Source organism: Martes martes (genome assembly GCF_963455335.1).
Source record: "Martes martes genome assembly, chromosome: 5".
Classification (NCBI taxonomy): Eukaryota; Metazoa; Chordata; class Mammalia; order Carnivora; family Mustelidae; genus Martes; species Martes martes.
This window is the reverse complement of record NC_137892.1, coordinates 81327554-81347568: the sequence shown is the minus strand read 5'-3', so window position 1 is coordinate 81347568 and position 20015 is coordinate 81327554. Positions and strand designations below refer to the sequence as shown.

The 20015-nt window shown below is 41.2% G+C and overlaps 1 protein-coding gene across 2 annotated transcripts in view; it reads right to left on the bottom strand.

Moving 5' to 3' along the window:
* PLPP1 (phospholipid phosphatase 1) overlaps positions 1-13591 on the bottom strand; it is a 97344-nt gene extending 83753 nt beyond the window's left edge. For both annotated transcript variants that reach the window (XM_080803309.1, XM_080803308.1), the window contains exon 1: positions 13094-13591. In XM_080803309.1, coding sequence (XP_080659435.1) covers positions 13094-13151 — 58 coding nt within the window. In that variant the 5' untranslated portion in view covers positions 13152-13591. The remainder of the gene's footprint in view (positions 1-13093) is intronic.
* Between the last annotated feature and the right edge of the window lie 6424 nt (positions 13592-20015).

Below are 20015 nucleotides of genomic sequence, written 5' to 3'. Positions count from 1 at the left end.
CCTTTAGGCTCTAGAGGCTCACTTGAGTTTCAAATTTCAGTAATGAGTATTGAATAGCTCAGTGCTTTTAAATGTATGTTTTTAAGTTATTAGCAAGCAAAAAATATGCTCTCAAATGGGACTTAATTTTGTCAAGATTTTCTTACAACTTTGGCCATGGAATTTTAATTCTGCTATATTTTTTTTTTAATTTTTTTTTTGTAATTTATTTATTTGTTAGAGAGAGAGAGAGTGCGAGCGAGCACAGGCAGACAGAGTGGTAGGCAGAGGCAGAGGGAGAAGCAGGCTCCCCGCCGAGCAAGGAGCCCGATGTGGGACTCGATCCCAGGACGCTGAGATCATGACCTGAGCCGAAGGCAGCTGCTTAACCAACTGAGCCACCCAGGCGTCCCAATTCTGCTATATTTTTAATGGGTGTTGAGTTTCCATGTCTAGAGAGTAGATGAAATCCTTAACTGTTCAATGGCATCTATACCCCAATGGCCCACATAGTAATAAATCAGTTGGACAGCTACCACTACACAGAAACACTGAGGTCTCACCATTTTAATCACTAATTGGCTAATGAACTAGTCTGTACTGAGGAAAACAGAAACACAATCTCAGATAATGCAATCACTCTACTTCAAAGAATATCTCTCACCTGTTTATTATCCAGCAGGTCAACGGAATAGAACATAGCACAAGCAGATTACAAGCTTAGAAGAGATTCCCTTGGTGCATCAGATCTTTGCCAAAAGAATCTGACAGACTTCACAGAAGACAAACTGCTGTTGATACAATAACCTCCTGATATTCAGCAGACTTGGTTAAAACTGTGGTTTCTTTCCCTTTTTAATTAAATGGTAGGCAAACATTAATCTTTTTTTTAAAGAATTTATTTATTTATTTATTTGACAGAGAGAGAGATCACAAGCAGGCAGAGAGGCAGACAAAGAGAGAGAGGAGGAAGCAGGCTCCCCACTGAGCAAAGAGCCCAATGCAGGACTTGATCCCAGGACCCTGAGATCATGACCCAAGCCAAAGGCAGAGGCTTAACCCACTGAGCCACCCAGGTGCCCCCAAACATTAATCTTTTTTTTTTTTAATCAAAATCTCCCTTCACTGAAATTTCAGTCAGTCGGACCAAATTATATTTTACATTGGCTTTTCAAGATAGCACATGTCCCCATTTCTCACAGTATGACTGATACAGGAATAATAAAACTAGTTGCAAGATTTCATGAGCCACTTGGTCACTGATAAAACTGTGTACCTAAGTATGGCAAAAGAGAAAATTCAAGCAGGGGGCCTGTATTACTTTGATTACTTTGTATCAAGGCCCATCACTACTTCCTAAACACTTTCCACCTTTTTCCTACTTTCTGTTGAGAATACTCACCTCATTCTTGACTAGACTAGACTTATAACTGATCACCTATAGGTCTGTTCCAGTTGCTCAAAACACCCCCTTGAATACTATGTGTTCTCCCTTTCTACTATAAGTCCCCTGGTGTCAACTGCTATAATATATTATGCAGCAACTGACTCTTCTTAATAAGCAAGATTTGCTTACCACTACAATCCTGAGATATATACAGGGAGCTATTATTCTCATTATAAAGTTCACATGAATAAATGAAGCAGCCCATGAGACCCTGCCCATGTGATCACTGAGAGTAGCAGAAGCAAGACCAGAATTTGATTTCCAAGCCAACAGCTTTAATTACTAGATCATACTCTGAACTATTTAAATAGTTACATAAAGAAATTGCACTACTGGAAAACCTCCATGACATCATATCCTAAGCAAAGGGGAAAGTCCACATAAAAACATCTCCATAAAGGTAATTTACTTGTTACTACATTTGGTTCATAATTAGGCTATCTTCAATGGCAGCACTTAGAATCTCACTCATAATATGGTACATAAAGTTAGTATTAATGTAGATATCCAACACTAGCTATAAAGTTGAATGTTACCCATAACCTGCCTAACAAGTTTTGATAACATCAAAGTTTAAAACAACCTTTTTGCCAACTCGAGCAGTGGGTCAGAAACAATACATATTTGGAAAAGTGCCCTTTTAAAATTCTTTTCTCTTATCCATGCCATTTGAAAAAAAAAAAAGTAAATGTCACTTGCTTCTGTTACACTGCATAACTATGTTAGGTACATTTTCCAATCAAATTGGGATATCGCTTGAAAAGTTATGTTTTTTAATAATAGGTTTAGAGTTAATATTATAAAAGTATGATTTTTAATTACATTTAGTCATACACTTAGTAAACTGCCTTTATGCAGAAGGTTATTAGCTAAAATCGGGCTATCCCAGAACACTGCAGATGGGTGTGACCACTATATACATCTGCTTCTTTAACTCTATGGAAAGAAGAAAGGATAAATTCTTACTGATCAAAAGAAGTTACAATGAGAACAGCTTATGTTTAGCTCCTTCAACCTGAACTACAAGTTAGCTCTTAACCAGTTTATATTTAAGACATAAAAAACCTTCACGTTTTAGGAACTGAGAACTAAGAGAAGTTACCACTATCCAAACCATGCCATTACTAGCTCACACACCTATTTCTATTTTACTAATCTCTCTTCAAGCACAAACATTCATTTGGGTACCCTGCCGATGAGCTGTAGGAATACTGTTCACCTGAAAGTAAAATTAGAAGATCTTACTGAGGTATCTGATAGCAGAAAGAAACAGGTTAGAAATAATTGAAACATTCCCCAAAATGATCTTGGCACTAAAAAAATGAAATGTGAACCAGATTCCCATTCTCAATGCTCTTTAGGCTGAAACTAGAACTACACTAAATAATGTTCCAAAAGAAAAGTCAATACCGTGTGACATCAAATTTGAGTAACAGACCGGGTCAGTGGTACCAAATTGGTTTATTAATTTAATAATGACAACAACAGCACAGGCCAGAACTATGCTAAACACTTCACTACACATTGTCTCATACATTATCTCATCTAATTTCACAGCAATAGGAGGAATGCACTATTAGCATCTTTTTCCTCATTAGATGACAAAACTCATCCAAGAGTTGAAGCAACCTGCCCAACATCATAGAGTTAGTAACAGAGCTAAAACTCAAACCCCAGAAGAGCGGCTGACTCAAATACATTGCCTATATATACATGTGGCAAATATTTGAATGCCTACCATATGCACACACACTTTCTAAGCACCCACCTCCTGTGTCTTCACCCAGTTAATACAGATGGGGCCTCAACTGTCTACAGAAATTATTTACAGAATTTAGCACTAGCCAAAAGTAATGTTCCCGAAGGTATACATTATCTCTGCCAGAAAGTAAAAGCAAACATCGCAGGGGAAATCTTTTTGAAATACAGACTTCATTAAAATACCTACTGATCTCCACTTTCAAGGCTCTGTATACCTTTCTAGGATAGAGACCCCATCTCACTCACTCTTAGTAACTTCAAAGCAAGGACCTATCCAGCACTCAACTTACCAGACAGTATTGCCACTGTTTCTTATGAGTCTGTCTTCCACAGTAAGCAAGAGCTATTTGAGATGCATGGCTTTTGTTTTATTTTTCTACCTATTTTTTATGCCAGTGCTATGACATAAAATGAAGCTAAAACCTCAGAATTTTGTAAAGACTGCATACATTTACGTAAGACATTTACCAAAGGCTCATTTAGGCATTCAGTGAATAATGGTTTTCTTCACTTTTCATCACTTACCCCTAGAGCACCTAAGCAGCCAGCCCATCTCTCTTAGTGCTGATGTAAATGTACCAAAAGGCAAGGCAGAACCTGGCTTAACAAGCTGCCAATTAATTCAAGAGCTCATCCAGTACACATTTCCTATATGTCATTTTCCTAAGCACCCCACCCTGAAAAAGACTCAGGAAACATTTCCAAGCAATGACAACTGAGAACTAAATCTTGAGATTCTAACTATATCTGCTGGAATGAACTAGAAAGGTGACTCTGAACTCTCTAACACATGACTCACATGAAGTACAGTGAAGGACAAAGGTCTTCCTTTCCTGTATAGAAATGCCCATGACAAAGCTATCTGAAAAAAAAAAATCTGTGGGTATGTTACCAAACAGGGCAAATTAGTTACATCTTTCAGTATGAGATACTCTCCTGGCAAACTCTTAGTAGTAATCAGGAGTTTGAGTTATGAAAAATTAAATTGCCCCTTTGGACAACAGGCACATGTTCAAAATATCATAAGTCAAAATAGACTCTGAAGTCACATCATACAGAATTCAGATGGTCATAAAACAATTAGGCTATCTAAAAATAATGATTGTTTTTAGAATCAACTAATCCCCTAATCTCTTCTTCCTCAACCTCTTCATTTATTAGCACCTTCCCTAAATCTGGACCAGTGAATCCACATTCAAAACGTATAATCCTTAAAAATACATTTCCCAAGTCCTGACTGTACCACCTTTTAGCTGGGTTCCCTTGGTAGAGTTTCCCAATTATTCTATACCTCAGTTCTATCACCTACAGAATGTGGATGACCAAGCTACTGTCCCTGATCAAGTAGTTAAAGAGACTTTACAGGCCACACAGGGCCTAGTAAGCACTAAACAACTGTCAGTTATTAATATCCACTTTGACAGCTAGAAGTTACAAAATTCACTATTATGAATACCATGGATGCATACTATATACCAGTAACACTGTTACAAATGTTACAATCCCTGTTGCAAAATGCTCTTTGCTGTTTGGCCCTTAACACCTTTTCTTTCCTAAACCTGAAATCAACTTCTTCCAGTTCCTCCATGGCCAATTCAGACCCCCTCCTCAGAGAAGACTTCCTTGAGATTGCCACCCTCCACCATCTCACTCTCTTCTAACCTTGTTTTAATTCTTTTGTGGCATTTACAAACACCTATAATTTTCTTAAAGATTGAAGACATTACCTTCTTCACAGTGGCATTTACAGCTCCTAACATTGTATTAAACACATAATGGGTGCTCAATTAATAAAGATAATGTGAAGTCTAATATTTTTAAAAACCTAGCATTATTATCTCTCTCTCTCTCTCTCTCACACACACACACACACACACACACCCAAAAAAATAATTTCAGATTAAGATACATTGAAATAACTATCTGGTTGAAAAAAGCAAGAGTAAGAGGGAAAAGAGGATACGGGGAAGTGAGTAAGAGGGAGTGGAGGGTATGGAGAAGTATTACACAACAGTTTTTTTCTTTGCTGTCCACTTAATTGCCGAGAACTCAAATAACAGAATTTACACAAATGAGGATGTACAATTAAGGTCATTCAAAAAAAATTTTTTTTAAATGAAGGTTACTTTTATATGAGGAGTGACCATTCCCACGGCCTGGGCAATAAAAATAGTGAAGGTGACACAGAATACAGCTAACTCCATTTTCTTGATTAAGCTGAAATTCAGGATTTATGAATATATAAAGTCTTTCTATTTGTTTAATTATTCTCTAACACAACCTACACAGATCAATTTCCACCATCGTTGGGATTACCACTACTTGGAGATTGTGTATGTGGTTTTTACACATGACTGATAACATTACTATTTCAAGTTGCCCTATAAGTTTCAAAGACATTCCATGAGTATTCATGGGAAACGTTTCAAAGTTTGTGAGTGTTTTTGTCCCTAATACAAAACTAGTTGATGTTATTTCTATTAAAATTATGTTATAGTTGGTAGGATTAGAGAGGATTAATCTTATTTGACAAACATATCCTGCACAAAGTGTAAGGCACTGCTCTAAGCTTTTTACAAATTGACTTACTTTAGCCTCAGAACCATATAAAGTAGGTGCTTTTATTAGGAAGAGGCACAAAGAAGAAAATTGCCCAAGGTCACAAAACTAGTAAAGAGAGGAAATGAAATGTGAACCCAAGTAATGTATATCAAGAGTCTCACGGGGGCCTGGGTGGCTCAGTGGGTTAAAGCCTCTGCCTTTGGCTCAGGTCATGATCTCGGGGTCCTGGGATGGAGCCCTGCACTGGGCTCTCTGCTCAACAGAGAGCCTGCTTCCTCCTCTCTCTCTCTGCCTGCCTCTGTGCCTACTTGTGATCTCTGTCAAATAAATAAATAAAATCTTAAAAAAAAAAAAAAAAAAGAGAGAGACCATCACTAGACTATGTTACCTCTCTATTATTTTAAAGAAAAAGAGAAACTTACAGTTTATAAAGAACAAGTCATTCCCAATGTAAGACTAGTTTCAGGGGAAAAAAAAAAAAAAGCAACAACTCTGTTTAAGCCATCTCAATTTTAAACCTAGACAGTAAGAAGGTTTCAGAGAAGGAAAGCAGGAGGAAGAGAGAAGGAAAAAAAAAAATAGTAAAAATGAAAAATAAGGTAAATAAATAAGAAGGATGGAAGAAGAAAGCTACTTATAACCACTGTTCATACTATCTGAATGGTGAGTGCGTTCTTAAAAAGAGAGTAAGAGAAATAAAACAGTGTCTATATAATCCCTAATTAGCTTACTAAACAGATTGTAATTTCTATCCCAAATGCTGAATTAAGTTACCTAAATTAGGAGGAAGTGGACAATTAACATTCTAAATTCCTTTCCATAAAATGGAAGCTACATTTTAATCGGCCTACTTAAAGTCTGAGAGGTTAGTGACTTTCTTCCAACTTCTTTCAGTAGGGTAAACAATAACAATGTAAACTTCAATTTTTTTTTAATATTTTATTTATTTGACAGAGAGAAATCACAAGTAGGCAGAGAGGCAGGCAGAGAGAGAGGAGGAAGCAGGCTCCCCACTGAGCAGAGAGCCTGATGCGGGGCTCGATCCCAGGACCCTGGGACCATGACCTGAGCCGAAGGCAGAGGCCCTAACCCACTGAGCCACCCAGGTGTCCCATAAACTTCAATTTTTTATCCACAAGAATCAGAATAATTCCCCAAGCTGAACAGATAGGAAACTTTGGTAGAGCTCAACAAAAAAATGACTAAACAAGAGAAAGATTAATCAAGATCCACGGCATGCCCAGAAGTTTCCAAAAGGATGTAATTCAAAGTGAATATAAGGAAGAATTTACATTTCATAAACTCTATAGAGAAGAACATTCTCTGAACATTTCCACACGCAAGGTAAGTTTAAGTTAAAACTCAAGTGTACAAAGCCAACTGGAGCCAAACAATAGTATTTTCTTCCAGGCCTCTGCTTTTATTCAAAACTGGCCACTTAAATGTAGAAAAGGCCTGCAACAGGACTTCAGTCTAACTCAAGAATATGCCAGCTTAACAAATCTTTGTTCATTTTCTTTTTTTTCCCGAAGATTTTATTGATTTATCTTACAGAGAGAAACACAGCGAGAGAGGGAACACAAGCAGAGGGAGCAGGAGAAGGAGAAGCAGGCCTCCCGCCAAGCTGGGAGCCTGAGATGGGACTCAATCCCAGGACCCTGGGACCATGGTCGGAGCGGAAGGCAGATGCCTTATGACTGAGCCACCCAGGCACCCCCTTTGTTCATTTTCTGAGATGATTTCCTTTTCACTGTGGCTTGGCGGAAAGAGAAAGGTTTTATAAAAAAGAGAAACAAACCCAGTAAACTTTCATCAGAAGGAAAAGAAGTTTGCTTAATAAAAGTTAATGGAGATTGAAATGGCTAGCAACTAGGATAAGCATTATGTCCAATTTATGTATTGATTTACTTATTTTTATCTTCAGCATCCAACACAATGCCAAGCACCAGCAGATACTAAACAAATACATGCTCAATAATGAATGAAGGAACAAACAAACATTAGGAAAAAAGGGAAGGCACAAAATGCTGCAGACTACCAAGTGAGAATCTTTCACTGAATACTTACTGTTTTTTCCTTGAGAAACAAGCCCAAACTGAGAGACAGGAAAGAGACCACTCCTCAGGGGTAATACTTAAGGGACAGAATGATGTCAGTGTCATGGCAACAACATATGGTATCAGTATCTGAGATAGATACTGAGCAAGAACAAGTAACAGGGATTCTACAAACACCTACTATTGGCTGCCAGCTTTTTGCTGCCAGATTTTATTCTGAATCTACTGATTCTGATTTAGCATATTGGTGGCACCACATTTGGAGCTTGTTAAGGAAACTATGACCTTGGAGACCATGAGCCTCTGTTTGCACCTGCTATAAAGAGCAGCTGTAAAAGGTGTTAAGTGCAGAAAGGGAAGCTACCTCAAATCTATTTTGGACATGTATGAACGTCATTAATAGGGTCCCAACCAAAATTCAACCAACCAACAAACCCACAAACACAGTCAAAAAAAGGTATCCAACAGAATTTAATGAAGGAACCATCTTTATAAGTATAGGCAGGATTTAGGTAAAGTAGCAAGGGATGGTGGAATACTCCCAAGCTACCAACATCAGGAGGCCATTATCATCATTAGGCCTAAGGGGCAATTACGGGGTTACCAGAACCCCAAAAGATCTGTAACTGGAGCTGGCTGGCAGAGAGGGCCATTAAAGAGAAGCTGAGACCTATTCACAGAACCACACAACAGTTCTAGCAACACAAATCCAGCAGGAGAGAACTGGCTCTTCCAGGCCTCCTACTGATGTACCATCAGCCAAAATCAAACAGAAACCATAAAATAAGAGGTCAGTTGATAGAGCCCATATAATTTCCCTGCTTCCCACAGCACAGAGCAAGGTGAACAGAGCTGGAGGGGCAAAGAAGAATATGGAGCCCAAAGAGGTATTCTAAATGACTGCCACATAGCAAAACACAAGCACATAAGAAGTTTTTGCCAGTTACACCTAAATCTTCAAGACACCATGGGACGGTCTACAAAAAAGTCATCAACATAGGGTACTTACGTGGGTCACTACTGCCTTGCATCAAGTTGGGGAGGAAAAAAAAGAGTCTTAAGAAATATTCCAGGAAACTTTTGTCATTTCTGCATCACTAAGGATAAACCATTTATTTATAATGGATCAGGTCTAAGATAACTCCCTTCTCTGAACTCAAAGGGTACTTATTTCATACCTCTATTATTATGCTTACCATGATATACTATAACCCGTTTGTTTGTTCTTCATTAGACCCTGATCTCCTTTAGAGCAAGGACTGTCTTACTCATCTTTGTATCCCTAGCACCTAACATGGACCTGGCAGAATCAGCCTTCAATCAATGTGCACTGAATCAATCGGTGGACTCAGTGTCCACTGACTGGCAGCCTTATGCCATGGTGGATAAAATCAGGAATGACTCTCAGTAATTATACACTAGTAAGTTTTATTCAGGACACCATGTAACACACCCGGCAAAAACAATGCTCCTTTCACACCAGCCCACTATCATTCCCTATAGAGCAGCTTTTCTTGTATGCTCAGATGCTTATAGCCAGCCTTATCTACAATGATAGAACTCATCATCAAAAAAGCCAGAGAAAGATGGCAAGACTATGCTCCATTTCAAATACATACCATGTCTCAAAATCCTGACTCTTTTTCTAAGAACTTACCACATTCACTGAAGGAACAAATCACCTGGGTATATCAGATGGAGAATTCATGTTTTATAGTGATAAAGATGATGGAGGGGCACAAATGTACATACACACACACCAAAAAAAACACATGTTTAATGATCACTTCAACAGACATCACACTCCATAAAATTACAAAGTAGTCACGTAGCAAAATCATATAACATCATCATATTAAAATGGATACACTGTATGATGTTGGAGTGGTCATTAACAGAACCTGGAACATACTCACATTGTAATTATGAATCACTTTCACATAACCCTGTATTTAAGAAGTGTTTAATCATCTTTTTGTTGGTATAGTTAACTCTTACCTGTATATTCTCCACAGAAAATGAATAAAGTTAATGCCAAGTTGATAACCCCTAATTTTAGGGTGTCAATCTCCTGCTGTCAGTAAAGTGAATAAAAACCAAATTTAAAATAACCCTTACACTCCAATAAAAAGGTGAATTTGCTATCAAAATGTATTGCCTTCCAGGGGCACCTGGGTAGCTCAGTCAGTTAAACGTCTGCCTTCGGCTCAGGTCATGACCCCAGAGTCCCAGGAACAGACTCCCTGCTCAGTGGGGAGACGGCTTCTCCTTCTCCCTTTCCCTGTTGCTCCCCCTGCTTGCGCTCTCTTGAGCGCGCACTCTCTCTTTAATAAATAAATGAAAATCTTTTTTTTTTTTTAAGATTTTATTTATTTATTTGACAGGCAGAGACCACAAGCAGGCAGAGAGGCAGAGAGGCAGGCCGGCGGCGGGGCGGGGTGGGGGTGGGGGGGGGAAATAGGCTCCCCGCTGAGCAGAGAGCCCAATGCGGGGCTGATCCCAGGACCCTGGGTCATGACCTGAGCCAAAGGCAGAGGCTTTAACCCACTGAGTCACCCAGGCGCCCAAAAAATGAAAATCTTTGGGGCGCCTGGGTGGCTCAGCGGGTTAAAGCCTCTGCCTTCGGCTCAGGTCATGATCCCAGGGTCCTGGGATCGAGCCCCACATCGCGCTCTCTGCTCAGCAGGAAGCCTGCTTCCTCCTCTCTCTCTGCCTGCCTCTCTGCCTACTTGTGATTTCTGTCTGTCAAATAAATAAATAAAATCTTTAAAAAAAAATGTACTACCTTCCAAAACTCAGCATGAAAAAGTTCTTTATCTCCTCCCCCACTGCTCTCTTTCATTGCTGTTTGTAATGAAGGACTGATACTGTTAAATCTGTCATCTTATATATGAAAATAAAAAGAAGTGAGTACTTCATTTTCTGTTTAGGAAAAGGGAATTCTGAGCCCATGATGAAAATCTTCTGAATTACTTTAAAAGTAATACAGTAACAGATAAAACACGTTTCAAACAGATGAGGTATCTTCTTCTAAAACATACTTAATCCATAAGTCCCCAAAGCAAGTCTTTCCAAAACCATCAAAGACATTTAAAATCAAAAACGCAATTGTATCTTTTTGGGAACCATCATAAATCCTGCAACTGTCAGGTCAACATAGCAATAAAATTATTCTTGCCTCTGTAGTATAATTATGTACTATTTGCATCATGTTGAAAACACAGACAAGAAGAACTTATAATTTATAAGACTGTTTTTAATGTTTTTCCATCATAAGCAAATTTTAAAACATACAACCAATACACAGGTCTACCTTATGACTTTGTGATTATTAATATTAGCTTTAGCTACCTTAAAGCAGTATGATGTTTCATTTGTCCTAATACAGTGCTTGGCCCATAGAAAAAAACCTGACATTTGTTTTATAAATGAATAACTCTCACAAGGTAGGAGAAGAGGAAGTTGATACATAATTCTGAGAGTACACAATATGCAGCAATGACAGGGTACTAGCCAATATATTAGAATTATCAAAATTACTTCTGACCATTTTCCTCTCCCTTTTCTAAAATATAAATGAAGCTTAACAAAGCCCTACTGACAGTGAGTATGGGTTAAAGTACATTTTAAAATTTTACATTTTACCCGAGGGGAGGTGGGTGAGGAAATGGGTGAAGCAGGTGAAGGGGATTAAGAGTACACTTATTTTGATGAGCATGGAGTCATATGCAGAATTGTTGAGTCACTATACTGCACACCTGAAACTAACATAACACTGTTTTTTTAAAAACTACATTGGAATTAAAAGACAAATCTAAACGAAAATGAAATTTATCATCTTTACCAAAGATAAACCTTTCATTGTCAATAAATCAATTTCAATACATTTAATATGGTTATTAATATGTCTTGACAACTGAAAGAGTTCCTCGTGTTTCTATAGTGTTCCAAAACGTTGTTTTGCTTTCCTAAACTTAACTCCAAAAATTCACTGTGGAGCTGTACAGGAAGTGTCTTAGTCAACAATAAAGATATTTCATAGATAATAAAAAGGGATTTTACCTCAAAGAGTTAGAAGAATTTCTAAGAATTGAGCAAGACTGCAAGCGCCTAAGTGGTCAGGTTTGAGGCAGGAAAGTGGAATTCGGGATTCAAACCCGGGGAATTTCTTATCTGTGAAAAGCTATTATGCATACCTGCACCTAGGATTGTCAAGTCACAGATTCTCCCAGCCAGGGAACTTGCCAGAACCATTATTTCCATACTTGATTAGGGCCACCCCAACCTCAATCAGATCTTGTTTCTTTCTTTTTTTTTCTTAAGAACAACTAAATGGTTCGCAACGTACTGCTTTACAAAATACATATTAAAAAGGTGAAAGTTTCCTTCCAAATCCTATCCCTCATCCAGATGACTTCAATTCTTTCTTGTCAAAAGAAAGAAGCACCTGGCAACCAGCAGCCCCAGAAATGAACTCTTCCATGAGGAAGACAACGCCAAATCTGCTGCAGCCAAAGAATGTCTAGTGCTCCTTGTGGGCTGTCACTGGAGATGGAAAGCTACACCATGGCAAGGTCGGTACAGAGAAGGAAAGAGGTCTGGAGCGCGCGCGCGCGCGCACACACACACACACACACACACACACCCAAACACACACACCCAAAAAGGCAAGCTTCTTCGGACCTATAGGTAGAAACCTGGCATCCTCACGCCCACTGGCAACGTGACAATTTACAACCGGGTAACACCTTCTAATTAGGAACGTTCTAGCCTTTTAAAGATGAAAAATTAAACTGCTTCCCACAAGTAAGATAAACCAGGCACTGGCGCCTGTTACTGAGAATCCCCAGTGAATCAAACTTCCCGTGTCGCTCCTGAACCTGACAAGCCAGTGACCGGGTTTCCCTACGGCGTGGAGGGGAGGAGCCCACCCCGCTCTTGTTGGGAGTAGAACTGGAAACAGAGGACAGGAGCAAGGGACTGAGCGCAGAGGCGTGAACAGCGTCCAAGCAGAGCTGAGCTCAGCACACCCGCAGGAGACAGAGAGACAGAGGGGGTCACACGGGGGCCGGGGTGCAGGCTGCAAAGCGGGATCCCGGGGCTGCGGAAGCGGGCCCCCGAGTCTCTCCCAGCAAAGGCGCGCGCGTCAGGCGCACACACACCGCCCCCACACCCGTCCGCAGCTCTCCGCGAGTCCCCTCCCAGAAGACACACGTCCGTACCCACCGGGGCACCCCAACCCGGGGCTCGGGCGCACACGCCCCTCGGGCCGGCGACGCGTACGTACCCAGCAACACGCAGAGCACATCAAGGGCGACGTACGGCAGCCGCGTCTTGTCAAACATGGTCCCGGCGGCCCGACGCGGGCGGTAGATGAGGCACACGATTCACTACACTGGGCCACGGGGTGGCTACGGCCCCTAGCTGTGCCTCCTCTCGGCGGGAGAAGCGCCTCTGAGGGCAGACGAGACCCAGGCGGCTCTCTGGCGGCCAACAATGGCGCCCGGGACCCCTGCCCTCGCAGCTCCCACGCCCCGAGACGTTCGCGTGCCAGCCGCGGTTGCTCCGTGGCCTTGGGCCCTCCTCGGTAGGCCCTGGCCTGCCCGGGAGGTTAGCCGTCCCGATCTCGGAGCCCGCTCCAACGGGCGGGGCGTCGGAACTCGTGCTTTAAGGATGGGACCGGTAGGGAGGAGGAACATGGGCTCGGCCCCTCCCGCGGAGCAGCGCGGGACTGGCCAGCTGAGGCCTCGCTGGCTGAGGGGAGCACAGCGAACTCTAAACGGCCAGTAATGGGGCGGCGGGGCGGGGCCGGGAACCCCAAGCCCGAGAGCGTTGGCCAATCAGCGCCGCCGGCCCCGCCCCGCCCGACCTGCGGACCCCGCCCCTAAATTGGGATGCACTGCGGTCTGGCTGACGTTGGGGGCGCCCCGGGTGTGAGGCGAGGGGCGTCGCTCCGACCGGCGTTCCTGCGGTGGTCGCAGGAGGATGTCTCGGGAGTCCTGGCCGGGGGTTATTGCTGCCGGGAAGGAAAGCTAGGCTCCGGGCCCACGATCCGGCCCCCTTCCAGCCATCCTCATCCGTACGGATTGGGTAATAAAGAGGTCTGAGGCAGGGCAGTGACAGAGACTTGTCCGAGCGTTCTTTAGGCTCCTGTGAGCCTTCTGCTTGCTTAGGCTTCGATGTAGGCCCTCAAGTGTGGTCTGGCTGAACCCAGTATTAGTATGAATCCTGCTAAGTCATCAACGCTCCTTGATGTCTGATGCCTTTGATAGGTGATCAAATAACTGATCCTCCACCTTTGGCCTGCCTTTCTGTTTCTTCATAGTAATTTTCCATCCACTGACCCCCTCACTCTGCTTGTTTGTTGGCTATAAATTCCCAGCTGTCTTTACTGCATTCAAAGCGAAGCAAAATTTCTTTCTCCTATTGTAGTAATTTGACCCCCCCAATAGCGATAGTCTTCCTCACCATTTTAACAAGTGTAAATCATTTTTCTTTAACCTTTAACCTGGGTGGCTCAGATGGTTAAGCGTCCTTCAGCTCAGGTCCTGGAATGGAGTCCTAGGTCGACTTCCCTGCTCAGCAGGGACTCTGCTTCTCCCTCTCTCCCTGCCTCTCCCCCTGCTTGTGCGCTCTCTCTCTCTCTCTCTCAAATGAATAAATAAAATCTTAAAAAAAAAGAATGTAAATTTTATATTTCACCTTTTGTTGGTGAAATTTTATATTTCACCTTTTGTTTGTTTTTAAAAGTTTTTAAACAATTTATAACTGAAAAAGATGTGCCATTGTTGATATGGCTTTCTTTACTTCCAGAGTAAAGTACAAGGCCCCCAGAATGAAAGGCCACAGTAAATTGAAATTACTTGTGATATCTAAGTATTTGGTATTCATTCAAAACATATTGTTACTGTGTGCTGGGCATAGTCTAGGGACAGTGCTTTATTTAAACAGCTTTTGAAATAAACATTTACTTTTTTAAAAATGCCTTTTCAAAAGTAAACATTAAAAAAGCCCTATTGATTAATTTAATTTTATTCACTCATTCGTTCCTTCAGCATTTGTTGAGTCCCTCGATATACATCAAACTCAGTGCACACTATAGAGACACTAAAATGAACAAGAAAAGATCTCTGCCCTCTAGGAGCCAACCGCCCCATCAGGAAGACTGATGTGTAATTAAATGAACATTGTGATGTTGGCATACAGCAGGCACACAAAGCAGGAGTAAGTGTTTTGCCTGGGAGCTCTGGAAACACTGCATAGGGAGGTGTTCTTTCCCATCCCTCTGCCAACACCAGAAGACATTTTTTTAGGTTAGAAGGAAGTAAAGAAAACAGTTAATATATTAACAGATTTTTTGCCTTTTGGAGGAGTTATAGTTAATAACTTTAAAAATAGATCAACAAAAGAAAGTCCATTAAGGTGTATTAAGCCATATCCTGTTTTTTAAATCCCAGACTGTACTCCCAGACAGTTGTACCATTTTATCTCACCCACACTAGCAGTAGTGACCACCCCACGTTTTTATCAACATTTACTTATTTATTTTTTAAAGATTTTATTTATTTATTTGACACAGAGAGATATCACAAGTAGACAGAGAGGCAGGCAGAGAGAGAGGGGGAAGCAGGCTCCCTGCTAAGCAGACAGCCGGATGTGAGGCTCATCCCAGGACCCTGAGATCATGACCTGAGCCGAAGGCAGAGGCTTAACCCACTGAGCCAGGTGCCCCTCAACATTTATTTTTGAGATGTCTTTATTTTTGCTAATTTCATGATTATACTATGTAGTCATAATGAGTGGTTATCACAATGTAGTCATAATTTGATTTCCGTGATCACTAATGTGACTAGGCATCTTTCTCTAAATTTATTCACCACAAATGTTTCTTCTGTCAATGGCCTGTCTGTCGCATATTTTTCTATTGGGTTGATTTATCTGAGCAGAGAGCCTGATGTGGGGCTCGATCCCAGAACCCTGGGATCATGACCTGAGCTAAAAGCAGAGGCTTTAACCCACTGAGCCACCAGGCACCCCAGGGTAGAAGTTCTTTTTTTAAAAAATTTTTATTTATTTATTTATTTGACAGAGATCACAAGTAGGCAGAGAGAGAGGAGGAAGCAGGCTCCCCGCCGAGCCGAGAGCCCGATGCCGATGCCGGGGCTCAATGCCAGGGCTTGATCCCAGGACCCAGGGATCATGACCTGAGCCCAAGGCAGAGGCTTTAACCCACTGAGCCACCCATGCGCCCCAGGGTAGAGGTTCTTTATATAGTCTCAATAGTATACACTTATGGCTTGTGATTTCACTTCCTTTATGAACAGCTAGGTTACAGAGTTCTTACAAATGTTATACACACAGAAATCTACTGGCAGGTTTCTGTGAAAGTTCTTGCTCTCTTGACCAAAGGTAAAGACTGGCTTCCCTTCCCTTCTCCTTCCACCTTCTTTGAACATGAACATGATATTTAGAGCTATAGCAACAATCTTGTGATCGTGGGGAAAAAGCCAAGAAGAGTAGTCCCCCTGGTCTTTAGAATATAATGTTGAACCACTAAAACAGTCAGCAACTAGCTACGTCCAGATTTTTTCATATGTGAGAGAAAAACAATTGCTTAAGCCTCAAGTATTCACGACTGATACAAGGCTAAAGAGTATGTTGAGTCCTGTTTCTGAGAACTCACATGTCATATTACTCTAAGAAAACCTTTTACTTGAGCTAGCTTGATTGAATCAAACCATAATGCCCTGAATAAAACAATTTGGGCAGACAGGAAAGAGTGCTGAGTGGACTGTGAAAAACGGTTTGAGCAAAGAGGCAAAACCAGTAGCCTATTCTGAGGCCTCTGAGTGAGACAGGTGAAAAACCTCACAGTGTGGGTGAGTGGAAGATAAGGTTCTAAAAGTGTGGTTATAACAGTTTATACCTTAAGAGTGTGTCTGGAGGCAAAGAAGAATCACTGAAAATGCATAGTAACCTGTTGAAAAGAGTAATTTAAAACAGGTGATCTAGCTGTGAGAGGAAGTCCTAATTTCTGTAGTGGGTTATAAACTGAAGAAGGGCAAACCTTATTTTGTAAACTGGATTATCTGATTTCAAATCATTTTCTCTGTGTATTTCCATTTCGTTACCCTCCATCCTTCTTAAAATCTTGTTTATAGCTCCCAGTCCTTTTACAGTTTTGCTAAGGGGTATGAGGGCTAAAGTCTTCTGCTAACTCTTGAGCCAGTGCACAAATGGGAAGAACCAGAGAAAGAGGTGAACCTCTAGGATTAGCCTTGGGGACCTCATGGGTGGGCAAACAGGCTCCTCCGAGATAGTCCCCTCCCATCCACCCTCTCCTTCAGTGTCAAGCTTGCAGAGCTTGAATGTTATGTTGTTGTTGGTTTTCAGGAAGCCAAAATTTTCTTAATAGGCTTACTGTGATGATCAAACACAAAGAAGTGTGAGTGCAGTTGCCTAGCAAATGCCTGATCTAAGCAGACACTCGATATATATATTTTTTCAAAAACAAAGATTTCTGTGACTCCACCTCCATTATTTCTGCTTCCCTAACACCCACTCAACCCCAAATCTACTCTGGTTCCCTAATCCACTGAAGAAATGGTGTTGGTCTGACGTGACTTATTCTTAGTAAATCCACACCTGGTGCTGTTGATCACCACTTCCTTTCTCTACGATGCTCACAAATTATTGCCTTAATAGTCTCTTTAAAAATGTGTCACTAAAATACAGAAGTTAATCACCTATAAGATATCTGTAGCATTAGAGACAACGCATATATTGTGCTTTAAAAAAATCTTGAATAGGATGGCCATCCATTTCCTACTCCTCTTCAGAATCCACCTTCTTCAGCTGTTTTAGCCACATAATAAAACCTGTCCTTCTCTCACAACCCTTGCTTTGTGCTCTTCTTATATTATCCATGTCCCTCACCCAAACCCCATCCCTGGATGGGTACAACTGCTGAACTCGTTGCCTTAAGCAATGGGAGTAGGCATCCTTCAGCATTGTATTCCCAGCTCCAGAGTTGTACTTGGCAGTTAAGAAAATTTAAAAAGTTTTAATTAAAAAATGAGAAAAAGGAAAATAAATAGTTGAGAAGAGAGTCAAGCTGTGCCTCCCACACTTTTCTGCTGTTATTTTAGCAAATGGAAGCTTGTCTGGGGTGAAGGTGGGAAGCAGGGTTAATTTTCCGGCCACTCTTCTTACTCTTCTATGATACCACTTTATAAGCACTTTTTTGTGTTCTCTTGTATGTGAAGTGGTTTAAAAAGTGGATCTATTCCCTTCTAAACCACGATGGTACAGAATAGTTCTAACTGGGAGTCAAAGAATTGAAGGAGAGCAAAGGAAACTTAACATCCTTTCCTCCTTTTCTTTCTCATTAAGATCAGAGCCAGGAATGCATTTCTAGGCACTTCTTACCCTTCGGTAAGAAGTGCCTAGAAAGTTCCTCTGAAAGGGAGCTACCTTCCCTTTCAGAGTGTCTTCCCTAACAGATTTCATTTAGTTTGTTCTTTTAAAATGCTACCTTTGGAGAGTCTATGGCAATGATACTTTGAAATCATCTGGGGTGTTGGTTCAACAGGCTTCCCTGGGGAAGGGTCTGGGGAAGGGGTGACAGGCACCGTGTCCTGCTGCAATGGTGACAAGAAGAAGCCTCTGAAACAGCCCAAGAAGCAGGCCAAGGAGATGGACGAGATAAAGCATTCAAGCAGAAACAGAAAGAGAAGCAGAAGCAAGAAGAGCTAAAAACGAAAGCCACAGGGAAGGGGCCCCTGGCCACAGGTGGAATTAACAGATCTGGCAAAAGGGAAGCCAGTGCCGTGCCTGAGACAATGGTGATCCTCAGTTCCATTCCTATTTAAATATCTGGATCCCCCCTCCCCCTCCCCACCCTGTCCTAGTGTTTGTTGCCACCTGTAACTGAAATGAAGTGTGGTCTTAGATCCTGTTGTAGATTTAAGAATAAACTTTTGTAAAAAAAAAAAAAAAAAAGCAATCGTTAAAAAAAAAATGCCCAGCTCCATTCTATCTCCGGAGATTCTAAGATAAAGATTTAGCATGGAACCCAAGTATTATTTTCTTATCATGTTTAACAAAAGCCCCAGGAGATTCTGATGGCCATCAGAATTTGAAAACCTCAGATTTAGTCTGTCCACATTTTCACTTTCCAGACAAGGTGGGGTTTTTTTGGACAAGTTTTTTGGTTTTTTTTTTAAGATTTTTATTTATTTGACAGAGACAGAAATAGCAAGAGGAGGAACACAAGCAGGGGGAGTGCAAGAGGGAGAAGCAGGCTTCCTGCTGAGCAGCGCCCACCCCACCCCACCCCCAGCCTTGGGATCCCAGGACCCTGGAATTATGACCATAGCTGAAGGCAGACGCTAGTTTTAGTAAAGTTTTAATAAAATGAAATTACTTTCCTCAAAGTAATTACAACACATTAAGACCATTGTAAGCACCACACAGTAATTAAACACCTGGGCTCAGGAATCAGGTTCACCAAATACCTTTAAGCAAGTTACCTAAAAGTTTCTGTGCACCAGTTTCCTCACTTGTAAGATAAGAGCGATAATAAAAGTACCTACCTCATAGGTTTATTGTGAGGATTAAATGAGATAATATGTCTAGAACACTTAGCACGACAATGCCAAAGCACATAGTAGGTAATAAATGTTGGACATTATTAACTGAAGATTCCTGTCACCTCTTCATCGGAACCAGGTTGACCGTATGTTCTACTAGCCTAAGAATAGTGTTCAGGGGCTCTCCAAACTCTTTGCAATTTTATGTTAAATTTTATGTTTATGTATTCTGCTGAGAAATAGATCTATAGGTAGCTCTTCCCAGATTCTCCAAGAGGGTCTGTAACTGTCCTGAGCTCTAGAACCTAGCTTCTCAAACAGTGCCCTTAACTGGCAGTGTCTGCCTTCCCCCAGGCTTCTCAGAAAGGTAGATTCAGACCACACCCCAGAAATGCTAAATCAGAACCCGCATTTCAGTAAGATCCCAAGTGATTCCCGTGCACACTAACATTTGACAAGCACTGCTCCAGAAATTTCCCAAATTTCCGTGATAATGAGAATAACCTGGTATCTTATTAAATATGCAAATTATCTGGGATCTTCTTTAGAAATTTGACTCATTAAATCTGGGTTATTCTTTTGCGGGTGGGGTGAGTGTTATTCTTATATGTAGGGAGG